Raw genomic sequence first — 22805 nt, forward strand, 5'->3', positions numbered from 1 at the left:
TAGGAAGATAGAGCCTTTCTGACAAATGTAAATATGTAGTAAAAAATAAAAAGGTAAATATGTTAGAAATCTATAAAATGAATTAAAATTTTTTTATATAAAAAGTCCTAAAATATTTTATCAAAAACAACACAAATCAATGCATTTTTTATGAACTGTCATATAGCCAGAATGCACTTGCATATATAACATTAGTGAAAAATGCATGGCCAGTATGGATATGTACTTCATTCAATGAAGTACATTTTATTTTGTAATTTCTATTTCAAACATTTTGACTAAATTTGTTCCTTAAGTTAACTAAGATTTTTCACAACACCTTTTTTGCAAACAAAATATGACATTAAATTTTAATTAAAATCTGATTCATATAGCATACCAAAGAAAATACTGCACTGCACATTACCAATATCAAGAAAAAGTGTCTTCTTATTTCCTACCACACTACAATGCAACATCATGTAAACATGTATGACATCTGCAGACCATGTTCAAGTGAAGAATTAGTAAATATATTCACTTACACTTGCCTTTTTTCTTTCTTTCTGCAATGCAGTGTTGCATCATGGCTGAGCTGTCAGTTGGGTATTTTATGTACTTCTGTCCCTAATTAATAATCAAAATATGGGGATTTGTTTAATTTAGGGGACACTTATTATGTAGGGAGGAAAATGTCCCATGGGTTCATTCATGGTGCAACATTACAGAGTAACAATAACTGACCTCCATCCATCCACTGGCCAGCATGCTGTGGAAGTACTCCAATCTGGCTACCAGTATACACTTGTGACAAGGGAAGATGATGCCATCTGAGGACTGTATACTCACATCATATACATCCAGCCTGGAGTCCCTGTAAATATTCAGACTGACATTAATGAAGACCATGTAAATGTTGTGCAAACTGATATTATAGAAGTCCTTGCAAATATTGTGTGGGTTTATATTATTGGAGTCCTTGTAAATATTGTACCAAGTGACATTACTTAAGTCCCAATAAATATTGCAAAGATTGACATTATTGGAGTCCCTGAATTTAATGTGAAGATTTATATTAATGGAGTCCCTGTAAATACTGTAAAGATGGACAATAATGGAGTGGCTGTAAATGTTCAGATGGCCAATTTTGGAGTCCCTGTAAATATTGAGTCAGTTTATATTACTGGAGTCCTTGTAAATATTGTACCAAGTAACATTATTGTAGTCCCAATAAATAATGCAAAGACAGACAATGACTCCCTGTATATATTGTGAAGATTGATATAACTGGAGTCTCTGTAAAATACTGTACATATTGACAATATTGGAGTCACTGTACATTTTGTTCAGATTGTTATTGCTGGAGTCCTTGTAAATATTGTGAAGATTGATATAACTGGAGTCTCTGTAAATACCATAGATGGACTATATTGGAGTTGCTGTAAATATTGTGCAGACTGATATTCATGGAATCCCTGTAAATAAATATCCCACAGATTAACATTACACAGATGGGGGCAGGGGTTTATATTTAAGCATCCCTATTATGAATCCGAGAAAAAGAAAAATTCTCACATTTCTTCTTTCATACCTTGTGCACCCCTGTTTTTTTTATTAAAGCTTTTTCTTAATTAAAAGAGTGCAACTGACTCAGGTGATGTCATTCTTTTACCAAATAAATACATTTTTTAACATAGTGATAAATGATAACTAGTGACACTTCATGCAAACAACCCTCTTCATGACAGTTGTTGTTGTTGTTGTTGTTGTGGGGTTTAACGCCATTTTTCAGCACATGGTAGGCTATACATGGCGGCCAGTATTAATGGTGGAGGAAGAACCCGGGAAAACCCCAGAAAGAACCACCGACCCACGAGAAGCTACTGGCAAGCTTTCTCACATACCCACATTGGCTGAATCCGAGACTCGAACCGCCTCAGACAGAGGTGAGATGGCAGTGATCCGTAACGAAGAGCGCTTTAGACCACTCGGCCACTCGGGGCCCCTCTTCATGACAGAGTGATCTGCAAACACACAGAGGATCTTTTGTTCTCGTGGGTGAGTGGTTCTTCCCTTGGTTTTCCAGGGTTCTTCCTCCACCAGTTATACTGGCTGCCATGTATAGCCTATCTTGTGCTGAAAAATGGCGTTAAACCTTAGAACAACAACAACAACAGAGGATCTTTTGTGGAATACTATCCAACTCAAACTGTCTCAAGTGGCTTCGCTGTCTTCATCTAGTTTACCATCTAAATCAAAACAAAATAAGCTTTGGAGAAAGATCAAAGCATTGATAAAGTCAGACGTATAATACTGGTTTTGCAATGGCCATAATAAGAACATTATGAAAAACCAAATTTGTATCCCTGGCTCTCTCAGGACAAAGAAAGTACAAATTAACACAGATGATAGATTCATATATGTATTTTCTGATATATATCATAAAAATAATACAACAGCCATGAGTAATGACCATCATATAAAGAGTAAAGCATTCTAAGTAAATTTAAGGCAATAAAAATAACTGGAAAACCTTCTTTCAAATATGCCTTATAATTTTTCACAGGCAAATGAATCAAAAATATCAAATTTTGCCATGGATTAGATTAGGGATAGTTACATTTACCAAGTAAAGAAAGAGTACATCAATTACAAAATTGTAAAATATCTGCCAACCTTCATTTAATGTTAATGTTACCTATTTTATGACAGTCTGTCTGTCAACCTTGATTTAATGCTGATTTTACCTGTTTTATTATAGTGAGGTAAAAAATTATTTCTAAAGACAAAGGCATGATTAATATGTGTGTAACTTAACTTGTACAACCTTTTTATAAAGTTTTATCAAAACTGTATGTGAGATACAGTCTTTAGATCAGTAACAAGCTCAGTCAATCAGATGCAAACCACCTCATCTATCTACACCAGGGTTGGGCAAACTTTGGCCTGCGGGCCGCATGCGGTCCACCAAGGGCTTTCATGCGGCCCGCCAAGGGTTTTCATGTGGCCTAGGAACAAGTCATCATTTGCTCTGACTCTGTTTATGTTACTCTGTTTATCAAATAAATGTGCTTCTTTTGAAGTTTAAGTTTAAGTTTTCAAATATTAACAACATATTAACAACTGAAAATTAATTAGATGTTATTTAGAAAAACCTTTTGTTTTTGCTATTTCAAATATTAATTATTTTACTTAATGAACTATGCGGCCCACGACAAGGTGTAAATTTGTGTATGCGGCACTTGCACTGGAAAGTTTGCTCACCTCTGATTTACACAGATATCATTTGTTATAAAGTTTGTTAAAGACCAAGTTGGAATAACCTTACTTAACAAACTGGAGCAAAATCTGGTCAGAATTCAGGCTCCCAAGTGGTAACAAGCTGAACTAATCAAATCTTGCTCATAATCACATACTCCAAAATCCTGATGATATATTATTGAGTTTAATAACCAAGTTTGATCATAATGCATTAAAAATAGTCTTCAGAATGGAAACTAAATCAGCTGCAAGATTACCTTGTAATGATGTTTGAAACTTGCTTATAATTAAATTCAACCAACATCTTGTTATATTATGCAGCCTATTTTCCAAGCATTATCATAAGAAGTGAAAAATACTGTGACTCTAGAGTGGTGAAAAATTCAGCAAATTTGATGCAAGAGCACCTCATAAATATGCATAGGTCTTGCTCATAAGAAAACAGATCCAACATATTGATGATATCAGCATATTTACCTAATCTGATCAAATCAGGTAAGAAGTACCATCCTAATTCAAGCATATTATTGACAGAATGCCAGTGGTAAGAAGCTCACCCAATCAGATGCAAATTCATTTCATTAATATGTGCTAATCTTGTTCGTATTCATTTTACAACTTGATGATATAAGCCTGTTTACAAAATCTGACCTAACTCAGATATAACAGAAAATTGCTAGAGTACTGACAACATCTGTCAATCAAATGCAAGATAACCTCATTAACATGCATGGATCTTGATCATAATTACACTCCTACTATGGACTAAGTTCCAGCAAAAATCAACTCAAAAATACAGTTTCATGATCACCATTATAATATGCATCAATCCATGCCATGTTTGATCAGAACCAGATCAGAATTATGGCCATCAGAAAGGTAGCAAGCTCAATGATGCAAGACCACATTACTAATTTGCTTGAATCCTGCTAATTATTGATTTCATCCAAAATCTACAAGATATAAACATATATTCCAAGCTTGATCAAAATCAGACCAGCAATATGGCCTTGAGAGTGAGAACAAGCAAAACACTGATATACAAAATCACCTCAATAATATAAATGGATTCCCACTATTTATGAAACTATTCTCAGATAATGACATATAAACCTAAAATTCTAAGTCAGATCAAAACAAGATCAGAAATATGGTCTCCTGAGTGGTAACAAGCTCAGCCAATCAGATACAAGATTACCTCATTAATATGCATGGCTCTTGCCTTCCATTAAGGTGAGCTAAAAAGAGAAACTATGAAAATTGTTTGCCCATCAAAATATGACAGGACCCTTTTAAAAATTATCATAGGGCCATTAGTCTCATAGCTTGACTCTTAGATTCAACTCAGTTGCATATGAAAATGTGACCTTGGACTCCACTCCCTGAGAGAACTGCATCCAGAAATGGAAACCTTCATTATTATATACTCACTCTAGGAAAAGATCATAACAAATGTGACCATTATTCCTCAACCAGAGAGGATGGAGTTCAGGTTATGAGGAGGAGTCCATATTACCTATGAAAATGTTATATTTGACCCTGCATCCAAGGTGTCAACATCCAGAAACCAAAACCTTAGTTGTCAAATACACATCCAGCTGGAACATACCAAAGGTTATATCCTTCTTTAAATAATGTAGATGGAATTCAGATAAAAACAGTGACAAACTGATGCATGGACAGATGGAGTGAATTATGATCATTAACAACCCCCAATATACCTGCAAATGTGCCAGTGTAATGATGTAAAATTTCACCAAAACATTATGGACAATGCATGGAGATTTACAGTGAAGAAATAATACTACCTGAATCTCTGTTTATCAAATTTAAGTCTTGGCTGTTGCAGCTGTTTGCCAGTGGATACAATAACACCATTGCTGTATCTAACACAATCAGCTCTGAAATCAAGATGACAGATTCTACAACACAGTTTCAATGAAGAGCCAAAAAAATTAAAACTAATATATGCAAAACAGATAACTGTACACATGACAACCTACCTACCTTCCAAAACACACACACACACACACACACACACACAATCTTAAAATCAACTAATTAATATCAAACAAATATTTACTTTCATTTACAGTTTCATTCTCTACTAAATGTAAATAAATGTACTGAAATTTAAATTCGTTATGTTAAATGATAAACATTTAGAAAAGAGTCATTCAGTACATAAGACTATGGTAATTTCAACAAGGAAACCTAATTTATAAATATTAACTTTGTATTTGTGAATTTAGCTATGAATAAACTAGGTACAAAGAATTCTTTTCAAAAAGATAGCTTATCAAATTGACATCAGTTAACACAAATATTCAACTGGATTATGTATGTCATAATATAAGAATGAGAGAAATGGTGGCACTTTGCTCAAATAAATCCACAACTACCTCTCCAACATTATACCCCTACCCCTATGTCAAAGATGAGTCTAAAGTAATAAAGTAAAAGTGCATCAAGTCTTCTGGGAGCACAATGACTGGTCAATATGCATGTTATCTTAAGATAACCATAATATGCACTAAGTTTCACGACAATCGTCAAGAGTAAATTACATTCACAAAATTCTGACATATACTGTGTCGAGCTGTAAGACAAAAAGGGCAATAACTCTTACAAAAATAGCAGAAGCAAAAAGATTTGTTAATATTCACATCTTGAAATGACCACAGTACAACTCATGCTTCGCAATGATGCATACAAAACAAGCTGCATTCACATCTTATATCACATTCAGTTCTGACTTGTATCACATTCAGTTCTGCCTTGTATCACATTCAGTTCTGTCTTGTATCATATTCAGTTCTGCCTTGTATCACATTTAGTTGTCTTATATCACATTCAGTTCTGACTTGTATCACATTCAGTTCTGCCTTGTATCACATTCAGTTCTGTCTTGTATCACAATCAGTTGTCTTATATCACATTCAGTTCTGTCTTGTATCACAATCAGTTGTCTTATTTCACATTCAGTTCTGCCTTGTATCACATTCAGTTGTCTTATATCACATTCAGTTCTGCCTTGTATCACATTCAGTTCTGTCTTATATTACATTCAGCTGCAAGGCAGTAAGTGTGTGTGTGATTTTGGATTTTTAATGTAGCTTTTTAAAAAAATCAGTCATATTGCTACGATGTCTGCAGTGTGACAGTTTACAGTGATGTCTAGCACTGGGGCATCATGCCGCAGACATGTAGCATGATGTCCAACCCAGTTACATTATCCTGATACCAGGTCGACCAGTCCTAACACTAACCTCTTAATGCTGAGTGCCAAGCGAGGCAGCTGTTAGTACTATTTCTGTAAGTATTTGGTATGACTCGGCCGGGGATCGACCCCACGACCTCCCGCATCCAAGGCAGATGCTCTAACTACTAGGCTACTGGATCAGTATCAAGGCAATAAGAGCAATGGCTAAAAAAATTAGAGCAAAGTGATTTCTTAATGCATCTTCAGATAATGGTCACACAAATTTTCATGGTGATTCATTGAAAACTGTCAGACTAACAGTGTTTATTGACAAGGACATAACACTCATATTACTGGCGTTTCAAAGCAAATGAAGTAAACAAGCAACAGACTGCTCGCTGTCGATTTCTTGTTTCTAGATTAGTCTATTTAAATAAAAAATGTATCATCTGTGTCCAATATTTGCAACATCTAGTTTTAATACTTCTAAAACAAACTGAACAAATAAATAGTAGGAACTCTGTATACATGTGTTCGATGAGATGTAAATCCAAAATTTATGGATTATTGAGATTTTCAAAGACACTGAACTACATCACATCTGTTGCCTGAAACATAAACTGGCCCAAGCAAATATGGCAACCATGTTGCTAAAGAAACTCCCTTTTGATTCAAAACATCGACAAACTGACAGTGTTAGGGACTCCCTAGCAACATTCATGTAAGACATTAAAAAACAATGAATGAAATTACTAAGTTTTGTGCATTTTTTTATATCCTTAATGCTTTCTCTTTTTATATTTGGTGGGGAGGGTACAAAACAAACAGGATTGTATGAGAAGACTATAGCAGCATTTACAAGATTCTGTCATACAGTTAACTGCAAGTCAAAAGGAGAAATAACTCATAAAAACTGCAGCAGCAGCAGTGATTTGTCAACATGCACATCATAAAAAATATGTGTTTCCAGTCTGCTGACTGTAACTGTTTTTTGTTGCCAACCATAGCACTTTCCCCACCCCACCCCCAGTTAAAAAAAATCCTGAAATTGACTTAGCATCTATTTGAGCCAGTTTAGCCCAGTGCATGAAGTGTTTTGTTCACTATATATAAATATACTAATTATTATAATAATATAATGTTTCAATTTTTTTCTCACAGAATACCTACATACCTTCCCTAATTTTAAAACCAGTGCAATATTAAACTGGAATATATTTGGGAATTAAGTAATGACCATACTATCAAAATCTGTTGTGTGTGGGGGGGATTTAGATATTTAACGTAGCTTTAAAAAAATCAGTCATATTGCTAAGATGTCTGCAGTGTGACAGTTTACAGTGATGTCTAGCATTGGGGCATCATGTTGCAGACATGTAGCATGATGTCCCACCCAGTCACATTATCCTGACACCAGGCTGACCAGTCCTAACACTAACCTCTTATTGCTGAGTGCCAAGCGAGGCAGCTGTTAGTACCATTTCAAAATCTGTTGAAGTGTTGCACTAAAAATACTGTGTCCCAAACAGTAGGACAAATAGATGTTACATATGCATGTGCTAGTGTTTTACAGCATCTCAGCACAGTAGTGGCTTTTGGCACCAACTAAAGGTAAATTTTAAAACAGATAAAACAAAAGAAATGCACAAAAGATAAACCTTTTATGGGAAGATGGACAGACACAAGGATTGATAGAATAAAAATAAATAGGTGAAATACACTGAAATAAATCTGACACAAAACCACCACTGTGCAGTTATGAAATTATTAGTGTTTTTCAATTGCATCTGGTATTTCTCCTTCTCCAATGCAAGTATTTTTAAATACCCAGAATGAAAACATCAGCAAAATCAACCAATGGATTTTTAAGGATAATTAAATCAATAAGTGACAGGTACTTTAATAGCTCCACCCACATCAACTGGCCTAATTTAGTCATAAATTTACACAAACCTTTTTTACAAATAAATTTACACTTCTGAAAAATAATTATAAAACAAAAAAAAATAATTAATAAATCATTTCAATTCATGGAGTGAGTGACTTTACATCAGTTTCTGGTATTTATAGCCTCCTATCATATCATACATCACTAGTAGGCAAAAACTGCCTTCTCTTGGGTTTAATAAGCCCATAATTGAAGTACCAATGTTCATAAAATTTATCATTCTGTTTTTGTGATTGCATCAGTTAAGGTTAATAATATTAAAATTCTCAATATACAGTGTGACTCAAAGATATATTCAAGTTTATTCAATGGCAATTCTTGTTGTGTTTCTTTTCCTCTGTCTTCATCTCCATATATTCAATGAGCTTAATGATTTTATTCTGACCTGAGCTCATTTTGAAGGAGTTTTGTAAGTAAATGCTTTGATTATGAACAATTATGAACACTTACTTTAAAGCTATCACAATTGTGACACTGCTATCTGATGATACTTATGTCATTCTGCAAAATGTACAGAGTGAGACAAAATTTCACTCTTGTTCTCCTTTGTACTGTCTGCATTACAAAACACATTCCTTGTACTCGCATGGAGCACAAGTCACATGAAAATATGATCAGCATGAATAATTTCAATTAAAGTTTAGTAATCATACATTTGACTCGCAATGAGTACTTATGTCTGGTAACTTGACAATTAGTTGCTGCACTCTCCCAGCAGAGGCAACAGTCCCATGTACAATACTGGCTGTTCATTTAGAGACAAATATAGAGCAGAATAGAAAAGATTACAGAGATGACAGTCCCATGTACATTGCTGACTGTTCATTTAGACACAAACATAAAACAAAATAGAAAAGATTACATAGTGACTGTCCATGTACAATACTGACTTCATTTAGAGAGTAGAATAGAAAAATTCAAGTTTCAATGTGCTTTTAATACTAATGAAATACTTTGTAGTTAAATTTATCAAATTTATTCAGGATGCTCATTTTATCCTTGATCATCACAATTCAACATGTCAGTACTAATTGAATTGTGCTAAAAGAATTTCTGTATATATATTTTAAGGGTGATGCTATCTTGCATGAGCCATTGCATGGTTTAAATCAACTGGTGTGTGTGTGTGTCTTGGATTTTTAATGTAGCTTTAACAATTTTTCAGTCATATCGCTACGATGTCTGCAGTGTGAGTTTTATAGTGATGTCCCACCCAGTCACATTATCCTGACCAGGTTGACCAGTCCTAACACTAACCTCTTAATGCTGAGTTCCAGGCAAGGCAGCTGTTAGTACCATTTGTGTAAGTCTTTGAAATGACTTGGCCTGGGGATCTAACCCATGACCTGCCAAATCTGAGGTGGACACTCTAAACACTTGGCCACCAGAGCGGTAAATCAAATGGACAACTTTGCTTAGTTCACCATCAGGCATTGGCAGGAAACAATTTCCAAGACCGACATATAGGTAAATTTTGTGCAGCTGAAGCTTATCTCTTTAAGAGTACACACTGATAATCAGTGGCATAATTGCATGAATGAGCATGCAAGAAGAGTTAGGGGCCATGTTAGCTCACTTGGTAAAGTGTCTGGATCATAATCCAAGGGTTGTCTGTGTTGGCTGCCTTGGTGTGTCCTTAAGAAATGCACTGAACTCATTCTATTGGCATGATATAGCCACTAATGTTTAACAGTTCCATCAAAACCAACAAAAAGATAAAACAAAAACCAAGAAGAGTTAGTTATAAAGCATAAAGTTTTGTTTTTCAGACAGATTTAACCCATTAAGTGAACTGGCAGCTGACATAAGACATGCACTGTGGTAAATTCCAAGAAAATTATAATTGTTCTAGATGGGTTTTAACAGCCACTTTCTTTCCATGAGGCATGCCAGTAGTGAAAAATCTATACAAAATAAGGGAAATTTTTGTGAGTTTTTACCCAAAGCATGCTTATTAAGGCAACTGTAGGTACTATGTCAAATGCAGTAGATATGCTTACTTTTTGGATAAACCTTTGATTCCAAATCTCTTGGCTACTTCTTGCAACATTTTAACAGGACTTATTAAGTTCGCATTGTGCTTCCCATTCTCTTTCTGGCATTCTTTATTCGGTGTCTTCTTTTTCTGATGAACTTCAAATGCTGAAATTTTCTTTCCACCTTTGCTCGAATCTGGCATGGGAAGGGCTGAATCCGGATCATCCAAATCCATGTGGAAAATTTCCTCTGCCTCACTTTCAATCTCCCTCATCTCAAATTTTGAGCCAATATTCAGCAACTCACAGGAGTCAGTGTACATGTAGAGAAGTGCCTGTTCAAATATCTGGGGAAGGACATTCGATAAAGTTACATTGGCTATTTCCTTCTCGTTATAAGTATCCTTTTGAAACAGGTTGTTAAAGTATGTACTTCTACTCTGAAGTATAAATCTATGGGCAGGCCATCTGTGTCCCTTGCACTGCAGAAATAAAAAGAAGAAAAGTAAAGATAAACTGCACATCCGGTCACATTCAAGAATTTTAAAAGTAAAAAGAAGCAAAGTAAAGATAAATTGTACATTCGATTGTATTCCTGAATTTCACATGTAGAAGATGTAAAAAAAAAGATAAATTGTACATTTGATCATAATTATGAATTTCACAAGTAAAAAGAAGCAAAGTAAAGATAAATTGTACATTCAATCGTATTCATGAATTTCACATGTAAAAAGATGTAAAAAAAAGATAAATTGTACATTTGACCATAATCATGAAATTCAGATGACAAACCTGAATTCTGATACACATCTACACATTTTAGTTCCACATGGTTATTTGCAGTATTCAATGAAAATATTACCATGCAATAATGAAACAACGTGCAATATTTTAAATCATAAACTTAAGAGAAAACCTGGGGAGGAAATGCAGGGATCATCCTGGGCTTTGTCAATGTCACAAATTGTGATTTTTTTCCTTATTGGTGACAAAATATAACATCTGGCAATTTTTTTGCCGACAACCTTTTTGGCTGTTTAATTTGTGCATACAGTCATGGATTTGGAGTGGAGACATTCAAAAGGACCATGAAAGGAAGCCACAGACTTGGATACACAATGCACTGGTATCTATTTGTTACATAAATCCTTTGTTCGTATTGACAAACCCATCTTTACAGTGCATTGTTACATCATAATCTGCTTATGTTGACATCTGGCCTGAGTACTGTATGCTGTGATACACTCAGTCATGCTACTGGACTATACCTACAATCGACCGACCTCTGAAGACGTGAACAGAAACAGCTACGATTAATTGATCGATGGCTAATCCTTGCTTTTTTTAACAAATGTACCAATAAAATAGTTTTTATTATTTTTTAAATACAAACTGCTGTGTATAAATACAAAGCAAATGGTAAAAAATCGCAATCAGAATAATTTACTGTCAACAGTGCACCTTTATCACGGCTAAACAAAAGTTCACCATTGCATGTTCATCATCTCATCCTAAGAGTAAGTTAACAAAATTAAGAGCATTTGGATTTAATGCAAATTCATCAGACAACAGTCACTGAACCTGATGTTATAACTGACAGGCCAACATCACCTAGAAGCTGTAATGGTAGCAATGCTTCAGGTGCAACACCACATCATGATGAACAGGTCAAAAGTTCCCAAAAATTTATCGACAGCTGAAAACTTGGGCATCCGTGGTTGCGATATGATACAAAGATAAAGCAGACGTTCTGTAATATATGTATCAAGGCACAAGTCATCAATTCACTTACAAGTGATTGTGATGTTTTGAAGAAGGAGAATGTCACTAAACAATAATCCAGGCGGGGTAAGTAATATATGTTCATTTTCCTCATTGATCATTTATTTTTGCTACCAATCCCGTATTATGACTCCAGGGACTTATACTATGTTCAAATGTGGTCTCAAGCTACCATATATGTTATAAATATTTCCCACATTTTATATCCCACCTTATTTCCTTATTGTCAACTCATATATGCCTATAACATTGCTTACTAAATAACATATTTATTCCAAAATTAGTTTTTTGGGGGCACATATGCTCTGTGATATGTTTCTTCATTCCTTCTTTTAATTTAATGATGGTAACTAATGCTTATATTATATACAGTACATTATTGCCAGGTGTTGACTCATGTAAGTTTCATTGGTGCAGACTATTTTGTGAAAGGCTTATATCTACGGCACAGCAATAATTTGTGATAACTCCAGGGTATTTCTTCGTGTAACCACAACTTTGCTTGGTGAATTTAAAACCATATTTATGAGAAGAAAAATCACTTTTTCTTTTTCTTCTTTCTCGATTTGAATTCATTCATAGGGACCAATTTTTTCTTCTGCTAGTAAAATGTTTCCTTGATAATACTTACCCAATCATAATACCTTAGGAGAACTACTACCTCGCAAATCCAGTGCTCTCAGGTCAAAACTTTTTAGATAAAAAGCTAATAGTTATCTGCCCACCTAAGTGGCAGCTATAGTGATCTCCCATTATACAGGGATTGGTGCCAAATCCTTGAATTCTTCAGTTACTACTGGAGCAGAAGGCACATTTTCACTATGGATGTAACTGCAGGAAGGCTGGGAGGGTGTATGTACTGCTCTCCCCAGTCCTCTGTGTTTGCATCCATACAGATTGTGATTGCTCGAGGTTGTACTTGCAGAGGTATCCCCAACATGAGTCTAGCAAGGTTTCCCTACCTTCAAGATGAAATCTCATTGTGTAAGCTGGTCCAACAAACATTCAACCTCCATTCTGGACCAAGGAATCATTTGTAATGGGAGCCCAAGAAGATGACCTGGGACTTAGATGTCTCCACTGAGCAAACCCAGTAGCCAAAGGAATTCTCTAGTGGGTTGATTGTTCCATATAAGTAAGGAAGCCACCACTGTACTAGTTCAAGTATTGCTCTATTAATTGAGTTTTGAGTTCCATACCTATATGACCAAAATCTTGAAATGGTATGAGGTCGTCAATGTCCTTGTTGACAAAGACACTGATGATGAGAAGGAGAGTAACAAGGGATATCATGTCTTACTCCAAGATATAACTTGCCTGCTATTTTGTAGATGTAGTCATTGTCGGTGAATCACAGAAACTTCCTGGAAACCATGAGTGCAAGTCCACACAAATAAATAGCATTTAGAACCTGTTGCTGCATTCCATTGTGATATAAGTTAACTGACTGCACTTAAGTCAACAACAAAGTGATGAGTACCATGTTGTAGCTCAGGTAACCATGGGCAAAGGAAGAGGTATGCTGAAAGGATACCTAGTCCCTCAGAAACCACTTGTCATGTTCATAAAGCCATCCCACCTCAGAGATCTATAAGGTGGTGAGGTGTCATCTGAGACAGAGAGGATCTCATGGAAACAATGGTGAAAACAATAGCCCTGTCATTGCCTTTTGTCCAGTCTAGTTCAGGAGAACTGTGGTTTCAACAGTTATAAATTTGGTAGGAATGCTTCACAGTGGCTTATGTTCTCGGGATGTCCTGGTGATCAATCCCTCTGCTGTAGCTACTAAGGGAGGTAAAGAAGGTAATCTTGGTGGTTTCTTTGTGGATTCCATCAGCCTGATCATTAAACAAAACATTCATTGATTAAGGATGTGAGTAAAGCTTGGCCTTATGATGGTTTTCAAGAGAGTACTTCATCTTGTTCCATCAGTTATAGATTTGTTGTTACAGCCTTGGCCAGAATATTTTTGGGCCTCTATGTTTAAGACATGAACTATTGTAGACTCCCACATGTCTGGCAAGATTTGGGGTGGAAGATAAGTTGTGTTCCACTTGTTGAAAGATCACCATAGATACTAGATCCAACATGAGCCCATGACCATCATGCTACACATCAACTGCTGGATATTCAAATGGAAAACTGGTGTGTGGGGCTCATAGAACTGCTGAATATAATTCAATAGAAGGTGTCTGTGAGAAAAAGCATCAATGGAAACTTGGAACTTGTAACTGATGATGTAAGCAGCCAAAATGTCAGTAAATCTGCCAGACTGTGGTAGCAACTGAAAGCAGATTCTTCCTTAGTTAATGATCACCTGTTGTTGGAAATGCAGCCGAAACAGAACAGGTATACTGTAATATGTACAAACTCCACACAGTAATACATCCCCTATTTAAGCCGAGTACAGCAACTTGTGTAGAATTCATATGACTTTCAAAAACTTTAACATAAAATCTTAATGATTACCATAGCTTATACGTTTAAGACAATCTCAGGAAAATAATGATTTGGGATGGAAAAATATATCTAACCTCTCTAGGGCCTTGGAGACTCTGATACCTGTCTCTGACACTCTTCTGGGACTTTACTCCATAGCTCCAACAGAACAAGCAATAACAACTTTGCATTTCAAAATGGCAAAATAATTTTCTCAAAGTTGAATAATTTTACCTGTAAGATGACATCATGGATAGTATCAAACTCATCTGCCTCCTCTAGAAGGACCCTGAAGTTGCTAATCACCTCAGAATGACAAACCATAGGAACATCTGTAAGGCTGAAATGAAAACAGCCAAAATGAATTCCATGTTCTTAACAATGATTGCCTTCTAAAGTGCTGGATTTGTTCTTATCAGACCTTGATCATTTCTGCATCTTTATAAGCACTCATACAAACCTTAAATACACTGCCAACTTAAGATGTCATTGTACTATATGTAATGTTATTTATTTACTCACTTTCCACACATGTATGATAAACAGAGGATCTCAAATGGGCAATGATTTAATATTGAATTTATGAAATGAGTTGAATAATTTCCAGCTTTTGCGAGCCATTAATAAATTTCATAAATTTAATATTAAATCATTAGCCATTTGAGATTGTTTATCACATAGTTTTTATTTGAATGGAAATAGGAGTGAAAGAAGAGGAAATAATTTCATTCATTTTGGCTCAGTGGCTGCACCTTTCATTTGTTGAACCTAAAAAATAGTCCATATAATTTTTTGTAATGTTCTATAACGAGTAAACTTTATTTCTTTAATTGTTAACAATTATAATTCAAAGTGCAACTGTACTTCCAAATAAATGGAATATTTCATGCAAACAACATAATTTTTAAATACAGAATGCATATCCAAGTCCAGTATGATGTCATATAGAGAAATGTTTAACAGCAAGGGTGTCTCACTATCATTTTCAGTTCTCAGTATTCAAATTTTTGGATATTTGATGGGATGGTAATGGATGCAGAAATTCCAGCTTTACAGTAATGTATTTGTGACCAGAAAGATGCATTCTTAAATTTGGAAGAGTATAGTAGATATAGACAAAGTCAGAATTACATCGCATGATATACACTATATTTCAGCGCAAACATGCTTTGGTTGGTTAATGTTCTTTCAGTTTGGAGGCCAGTCCATATTCTTCTTGGAACAGAGGTGAGTTTATTCCTATAAGTCAATATTTAAACTGCTCTGATATACAGGGTGGAATTCATGCCACAGGTATACTTCCACCCCTTTCCACACAAATGCTATCAATTGACCCATTCCCATAGGTTTAATTGTTGTTGTGTTCTTGTTGTTCTTTTTCAATGCATGATATCTATACATGGAATAACAAACCCATGTGGGGGTAATTGGACCATATTTAGACAGACATGACTTTTATACACAATTTCTTTGGGCAGCCAATTTGAAAAAATGAACACCAAAATGTTAGTAGCAATACTAAAAACAAAAAATTCCAGTATGCATCGTTATAAAATGTTCCTATAATCGCAGCCAGTCAGTAAAGAGAATATTTTGCAAGAATTTCATACGCTTACTTTGACCAACCAGAATCACATAAAGTAATATGTTAACATGTTATAATATCAAAAATATTAAACTGCACACACTATAGGTACAGTGAACTGACTGTGTGATAGCAGAAATTATTTTATCAATCCAGAGCTCTCTAGTAGAAATATTAAATGGAAAGATAGAGAACATTATCGGATATACCAACTAACTACACACTACATTCAGTACGGTTCAACATCTGTTTAAAATGGAGTCCAGCCATTTTAATGTTAGGCTTAATTATTCCTCCCATGAGAGCTCTGATGACTAGGCACCACTATATTTTGCCCCATTATCTTTTGCTGGAAATATCCATGTTCTCTAATTAACAACATTCTTCCTACTACTGACTTCACATTGCCAGGATTATGTAATATACCATGGCATTACTCTTTCCCATAATGACAGCTAAATGTCATAAATGGATCACCATTTCTCCTGCATGTGAAACACGGTATAAACAATCTCTGATGTAACATATAAATATTGTCCACACTGGTTTAAAAGTGTCTTGGGACCAGTGTCAGATGTCATACAAAGGGCAGACATAAAAAAACATTGGAAAAATTAGATCACAGTCTGATTAATGCATCTACCAATACTGAACAAACTTCTGCTAATGGATCTCAGAATTTATTAAGCCCAATAACGAATATGGAACTCAATACCAATCAGGTTCATCCCATGCAGCTTGCTACACTCCAGCCTTTTTTTGGATTCATTAATCCTGTAGACAATCTGATCATCCCACCAGGAGCCATGTTGCATCAACAATATGACTCACCAGCAGATGCCAAAGTGACAAGAAACTTGTGTAATACCAAGTCAGTTTTATGGGATTCAAATATTACCATTTTTTAGTTTATACAAAACAAAATATAAATTCTTTTTGATTATTCAAAAAAAATAACATGAGGGATTTGTTTAGCCAATTATTCTTTTACACCATTTTGTGATAATATTTAAATTTTTTTTTTTTTTTTTACTGCTAATGAAAGGCAAGTCTTGGCTGCACTGAAAGATAATGACATTCGAATATTGGCTGTATTAACGATAATGTCATTTGAATCTTCACTGAATTAAGCAATAATGTCATTGGAATCCTGCCTCAATTAAACAATAACAATAATGTCATTCAAATCCCAGCTTCATTAAAAATTAATGTCATTGTCATTTGATGCATTATACAATAATGTAATTTGATACATTAAACAGTAATGTCATTTGATGCATTAAACAGTAATGTCATTTGATTCATTAAACAGTAATGTCATTTGATGCATTAAACAGTAGTGTCATTTGATGCTGTAAACAGTAATGTCATTTGATGCATTAAACAGTGATGGCATTCAAATCCCAGCTGCATTAAATAAAAATGTCATTTGAATCCTGGCTGCATTAAACGGTTATGTCATTCGAATCCCAGCTTCATTAACACATTAACCCCTGGCGACGAGAATACTCGTCATACTTTTCCTCCCTGATCTCCCGCGTGCCTCGCTAAAGTGGCTGAGTTTACGTAGCTTGTATCCCAAGCACTGAGTTTGAGAGGCAGTATTTGTCAAGGCCTGTATCCCGCATGATGAGTTAAATCGGCGCAAACCATTGGTTGATTTGAAGCCATTTCCTAATTATACAGGCAGTTTAACCAATAAAATTGTAGCTTACATAGAGTGAACATTGCTGAATGGAGGGAAAAAAAATTTGACTTCGATGGCAGCAGAAATAGTGAAAATATATACATCTGAAAATGATGCAAATTGACGAGAATCAGCCACTGGGAGCAGACCTTTACTTTACAGATTATGACGGAGAATTTTCTGGATTTTAATCAGACGAGATTGATGGTGACATTGAAAAAGCTACTGGAAACAGCGGTAGTGATGAGAATGAGAATGTTGAAGAAGAAGAAAATAAAAGTAGAGCTGATCGATGATCGTAAATGATAAAACACACATTGACAAGAGGCTATACAAAGGACCAGCAATGGATTTAGACCCTGATGCAAATGAATTTAATTTCGTGGAGCTTTTTTTTCTTTTGAATAATCGTTAAATAAATGTTTGGGAAATATATGTTGTTAACATGAGTGTTCATAGTTCAAGGCTTGTTATGTGTTTTATTAGTTTTAAAATTTCAGTGAGAGTTCTAAGGAAGAAAGGTAAGTAAAGAGCAAGTAAAATATGCCCATTTGTGTACAGTATTCACTGGATGTTCAGTTTACAAGAGACGACAAGTGGAATCTCTGTGTACATAAAATATAATTATTTCATGTGTTGATGGTGTTAATAATTCTGTGTGAATTCATAATGGATTTTATGGATTATTCATGGGAAGAGAAGCAAATTGTCAAGTACATCATTTGTTTTCACCATCATGCATTAGTTTTATTTCTGCATGAAACATGAAATTTATACTATTATGTATGTAAATTTATTGAGAACTGCCGTGCCAAATTTCAGCTTAATTAAATGAATACAAATAAAATAATAACAATTTTATTGCAAGTAGCCCCCTCTATAAAAATCTGCAAGCCAATTGCTGTCAGCTAGTCTCAGGGATACAGGCACTGGAAAGGCTAACACTGCTCTAGGTGATCTCTGCAAGTATGCTGCAGGGGACTGCCTAGCTGCTTGGCTCAGGGGTTAATGTGTTAAACAATAATGTCATTTGAATCCTGGCTGCATTAAACAATAGTGTAATTCAAATCCCAGCTTCATTAAACAACGTCATTTGAATCTTGGCTGCATTAAACAATAATGTAACTCAAATCCCAGCTTCATTAAACAATAATGGCAACTGAACTGAGTGCACTGGCTGCAAGGCTTGGGTTGTGATATCACTGTCCACCATAAACTGGGGCTGCTAATCTAAATAGCTCAAAAAGTCGCTGCACCAGCTGCTGGGTATGCTTGGAGGGCTAGTAATATATAAATCTCACATTAACAAAAAATACTACAGTGATCAGTTCAACCAATGAATCAACAAGTTTTCCTCTGATGAGCTACAAGGTTAACAAAACCAGTCAGGGATTGGGAAGAATTAGACCACCCTGCAGATAGGAAGGAATGCCTCCACATTCCTTCAGGTAGTACCTTCCTTGATCATTCAAGGACTTACATTTTAATCATTTATTCATATGTACTTGACTGAAACACAGTGGAAGCAAACTTCAAAACTGTTTGGTTTGGTGTTTTACTGTGCAGCAACACAAAGTAGGCTATTTAGTGCTGAGGCAATTGGAGTAAAGTACTTCACCCACGTATAAACCACTGTAGCTGACTTTGCTGATATGATACTACCTTTTATTGAAAATTTGGCATAATGCATCACTGCAGCTCCTACCTTCAAAACAGAATACAGATCTTGAACACCTGTTTGTAATAATATATTATTTGTACTGACCCCTCATAATGGGATTCATCTTCAATGAAATAGCTTAAATTTAACATTATCCATCTTATTTTTAATTATAGTTTTCATTTACTTTCTATTTCTTTGTACCCCTCCACAAATTTTAAAAACAAAACAAAAAGCATCAAGGATATAAAAATGCACAAACTTAGTCACTTCATTCATCAATTTATAATTTCTAGAATAATTTTTGCCAGGGTCCTTAACACTGTAAACTTGTTGGCATTTCAAACCAAATGGGAGTTTCATTAGTAAGTGTAAACGCATCTCTTCCCACAAGGGTTTGTAAGGCTTATGGGCATCCAGATGCATAAATTATTTTGCAGCCCGTGGTTTATGATGGTATATCATAGGAACCTACATCTCTAATTGGTTGTGTAGTTGATCACTTGTAACCTGCTCTATGATGTGGCTATCATTCCTTTAAAACCTTTAATTCTTACAAGCTTTTCATTCCAAGATATATAAAGTCTTCCATCTGGAAAATGCCTGACAGAATTTTTTGATGTGGAAAGCAGTGATTTATATCCCATGTGTAAGGTACTCCATCCATGGGTATCCCACATAAAGCAGCAATTACCAGCCTTTTGTCCAATGCAATGATAGGACTTGATTAACACTCCACCTATACTCACTTAATGTCACAACGGTCTCACATAGACATATCTCTAATTGGTATATTGGTAATGATGTATTGGTAATAGTCACCCACCTGCTACTTATCTACTGTGACTGCCTATATACACCCCTCAATGATGTCTGATCTCTCTCAAAAAAATTGCTGCTCTTTGACTTAGCAAAATGTCATGCATTGCGGTCTCAAATCCCCACTTCACTGCTACTGCTAGTTTTGTATAAATGTCAAATGTCTTCATGACAGAATACTTTTTTGACAAACTTTTTTCAAATTCTGTTCAGTGGTTCTGGAGAAGTCTCTTAGAGGTTCAGCTTTTTTTATAATAGTGGCCATAACACATGGCAGAACAAAATTATATGTACAAACCTGAAATGACTTTATGCCATGGTAGTCTGTGCCATGCCTGGTTGCAACTGGTCTGGCAATATCTGAGATGTGAAAAATAGTATTTGCTGATGGACACTGATGTACACTGGACATCTCTGATTGCAGATTAGCATCACTTGTCTAAACTTGAAAAGTCTTATGCAATCATGCTTTCTGTCAAGCTTTCTAAAATTCCATTTTGTAAAGAGGTTTACAGATTTTTCTTTTAATACTGGTGACCATATTTAATGGCAGATCAGCTATTATTTTACACATTCAAATGGTCTTCATGTTAAGATACGTTTGATCAAACCTGGTCAAATCCTGTTCTGCTGTGGTTTTCCTATTTTTAGTAATGATGGCCAAATTCAATTGTAGATCAAAACAGTTTGTAAAAACTGGAGACCTTTTTATGCTCTCTATCATGATGGCTGAAATTGATCTGAATGTTTCTGACAAGATGTTGATAACAACATTTGTAATAAATGGCAAATTTTTCTGTTTTTGGTACTGGCAGTGATATTTGATGGCAAATAGGTAATATCTTTAAAAACCTGAAAGGCTTTTATGCCAGGAAGGTCTATGCAACATTTGATCACATTGAAAAGTTCAAATAGTAACTGTTAATGGATACCCTATGGTGGATGATCGTCCGTATCATCACTCTACATTTTAGCCTAGTGTCAGAGCTAATACATTCTGATGATGTATTTTCATAAATTGAGATAGCAAATACACTCAATTTACCGACCACTAAAATCTCCTAAATTTGCCTCTTCAAGATCAAGTTCTCAAGTGACACCATTGCAGACAAGACTGGCTGATCTGAACAGAAATTTAAAATAAGGGCAAGTTATCAAAGGGACAATTGGCAAAGCAAAGAGATTGAATGGATTAACTATGGACTCTTAAAAGCAATTTTTTAAGTTATTTAAGTAGCAACTGTGAAGGGACATGACATTTTGATGTCAATATTTTTGCATGGCTTACCCAAAAGCTGCTGTTCCATCATTATAATTGAAACTATACCAGACAAATAACATATTTAACTACACAAAGCAGAACACTGACCTGCAGTTTGGCAGTGACTGAAGTACTGCAAAGTTCCGACCCTTACTGTCAGCAGTAATGTAAGTCCCACGGTTCACATTGGCAATTCTTACTACCTGCACATCTTCTACTTCATCTCTGAGTAGCAAATCCATTAATGTTATCATCCCAAAGTCATCGTTACTCTGTTCTGAAATAACATGCATGAATCTAATTCTTAATCATATTCAACCATGGTCTTGATGACAGGGGTCTGTTTACCAAGTCTGATCAAAATAGTGTTTTTAAATAATTGCTATATCAAGTGCAAAACCTCATAAATATATGTCTATAAACATCCAACATCCTGATGGTATTAATTTTTGTTGCCAGGTTTTGTTCAAATCAGGTCATAAATACAGTCTCTCAGGTAGTAAGAAACTCAGCCATATAATCATATATTCCAACTTTGACCGAAATTGGATCAGAATTGTGGCATAGAGAGTGGTAACAAGCCCAGCCATATAATCATATATTCCAACTTTGACCAAAATTGGATCAGAATTGTGGCATAGATATTGGTAACAAGCCCAGCCATATAATCATATATTCCAACTTTGACCAAAATTGGATCAGAATTGTGGCATAAAGAGTGGTAACAAGCACAGCCATACCACATGATTGGTATGCATAGATCTTGCTGATTATCTTATTCTTCCTAGATTTTTATAATATTAATCCATAGTTGGATCAAAACTGGATAAGAAATGTGGCCTTCAATGTAGTAACCAGCAATTGATGACATGCATGACAGATGCATAGCTATAAGAGCTAATTATAATTGTATGTTTGACATGTATTAGCAGCTAACAGCTAATTATAACTGAATGTTGACATGTATTAGCAGCTGTCTAACAGCTAATTATAACTGAATGTTGACATGTATTGGCAGCTGTCTAACAGCTAATTATAACTGTATGTCTGACATGTATTAGCATCTGCCATACAGCTAATTATAATTGAATGTTGATATGTATTGGCAGCTGCCTAACAGCTAATTATAACTGTATGTTTGACATGTATTAGCAGCTGTCTAACAGCTAATTATAAATGACAGATGCATAGCTATAAGAGCTAATT

At 35.1% G+C, this 22805-nt stretch overlaps 1 protein-coding gene across 2 annotated transcripts in view; it reads right to left on the bottom strand.

The window, feature by feature from the left end:
• Nucleotides 1-22805, bottom strand: part of LOC149773610 (inhibitor of Bruton tyrosine kinase-like) — a 104960-nt gene that overhangs the window by 37760 nt on the left and 44395 nt on the right. For both annotated transcript variants that reach the window (XM_089946347.1, XM_089946348.1), the window contains exons 12-16: nucleotides 21708-21876; nucleotides 14822-14927; nucleotides 10391-10848; nucleotides 5049-5141; nucleotides 724-853 (exon numbers count right to left, since the gene is read on the bottom strand). In XM_089946347.1, the coding sequence (XP_089802473.1) occupies nucleotides 724-853; nucleotides 5049-5141; nucleotides 10391-10848; nucleotides 14822-14927; nucleotides 21708-21876 (956 nt within the window). The remainder of the gene's footprint in view (nucleotides 1-723; nucleotides 854-5048; nucleotides 5142-10390; nucleotides 10849-14821; nucleotides 14928-21707; nucleotides 21877-22805) is intronic.

This window comes from Sinohyriopsis cumingii, unplaced genomic scaffold (assembly GCF_028554795.1).
Source record: "Sinohyriopsis cumingii isolate HCF-2022 unplaced genomic scaffold, ASM2855479v2 utg000624l, whole genome shotgun sequence".
Taxonomy (NCBI): Eukaryota; Metazoa; Mollusca; class Bivalvia; order Unionida; family Unionidae; genus Sinohyriopsis; species Sinohyriopsis cumingii.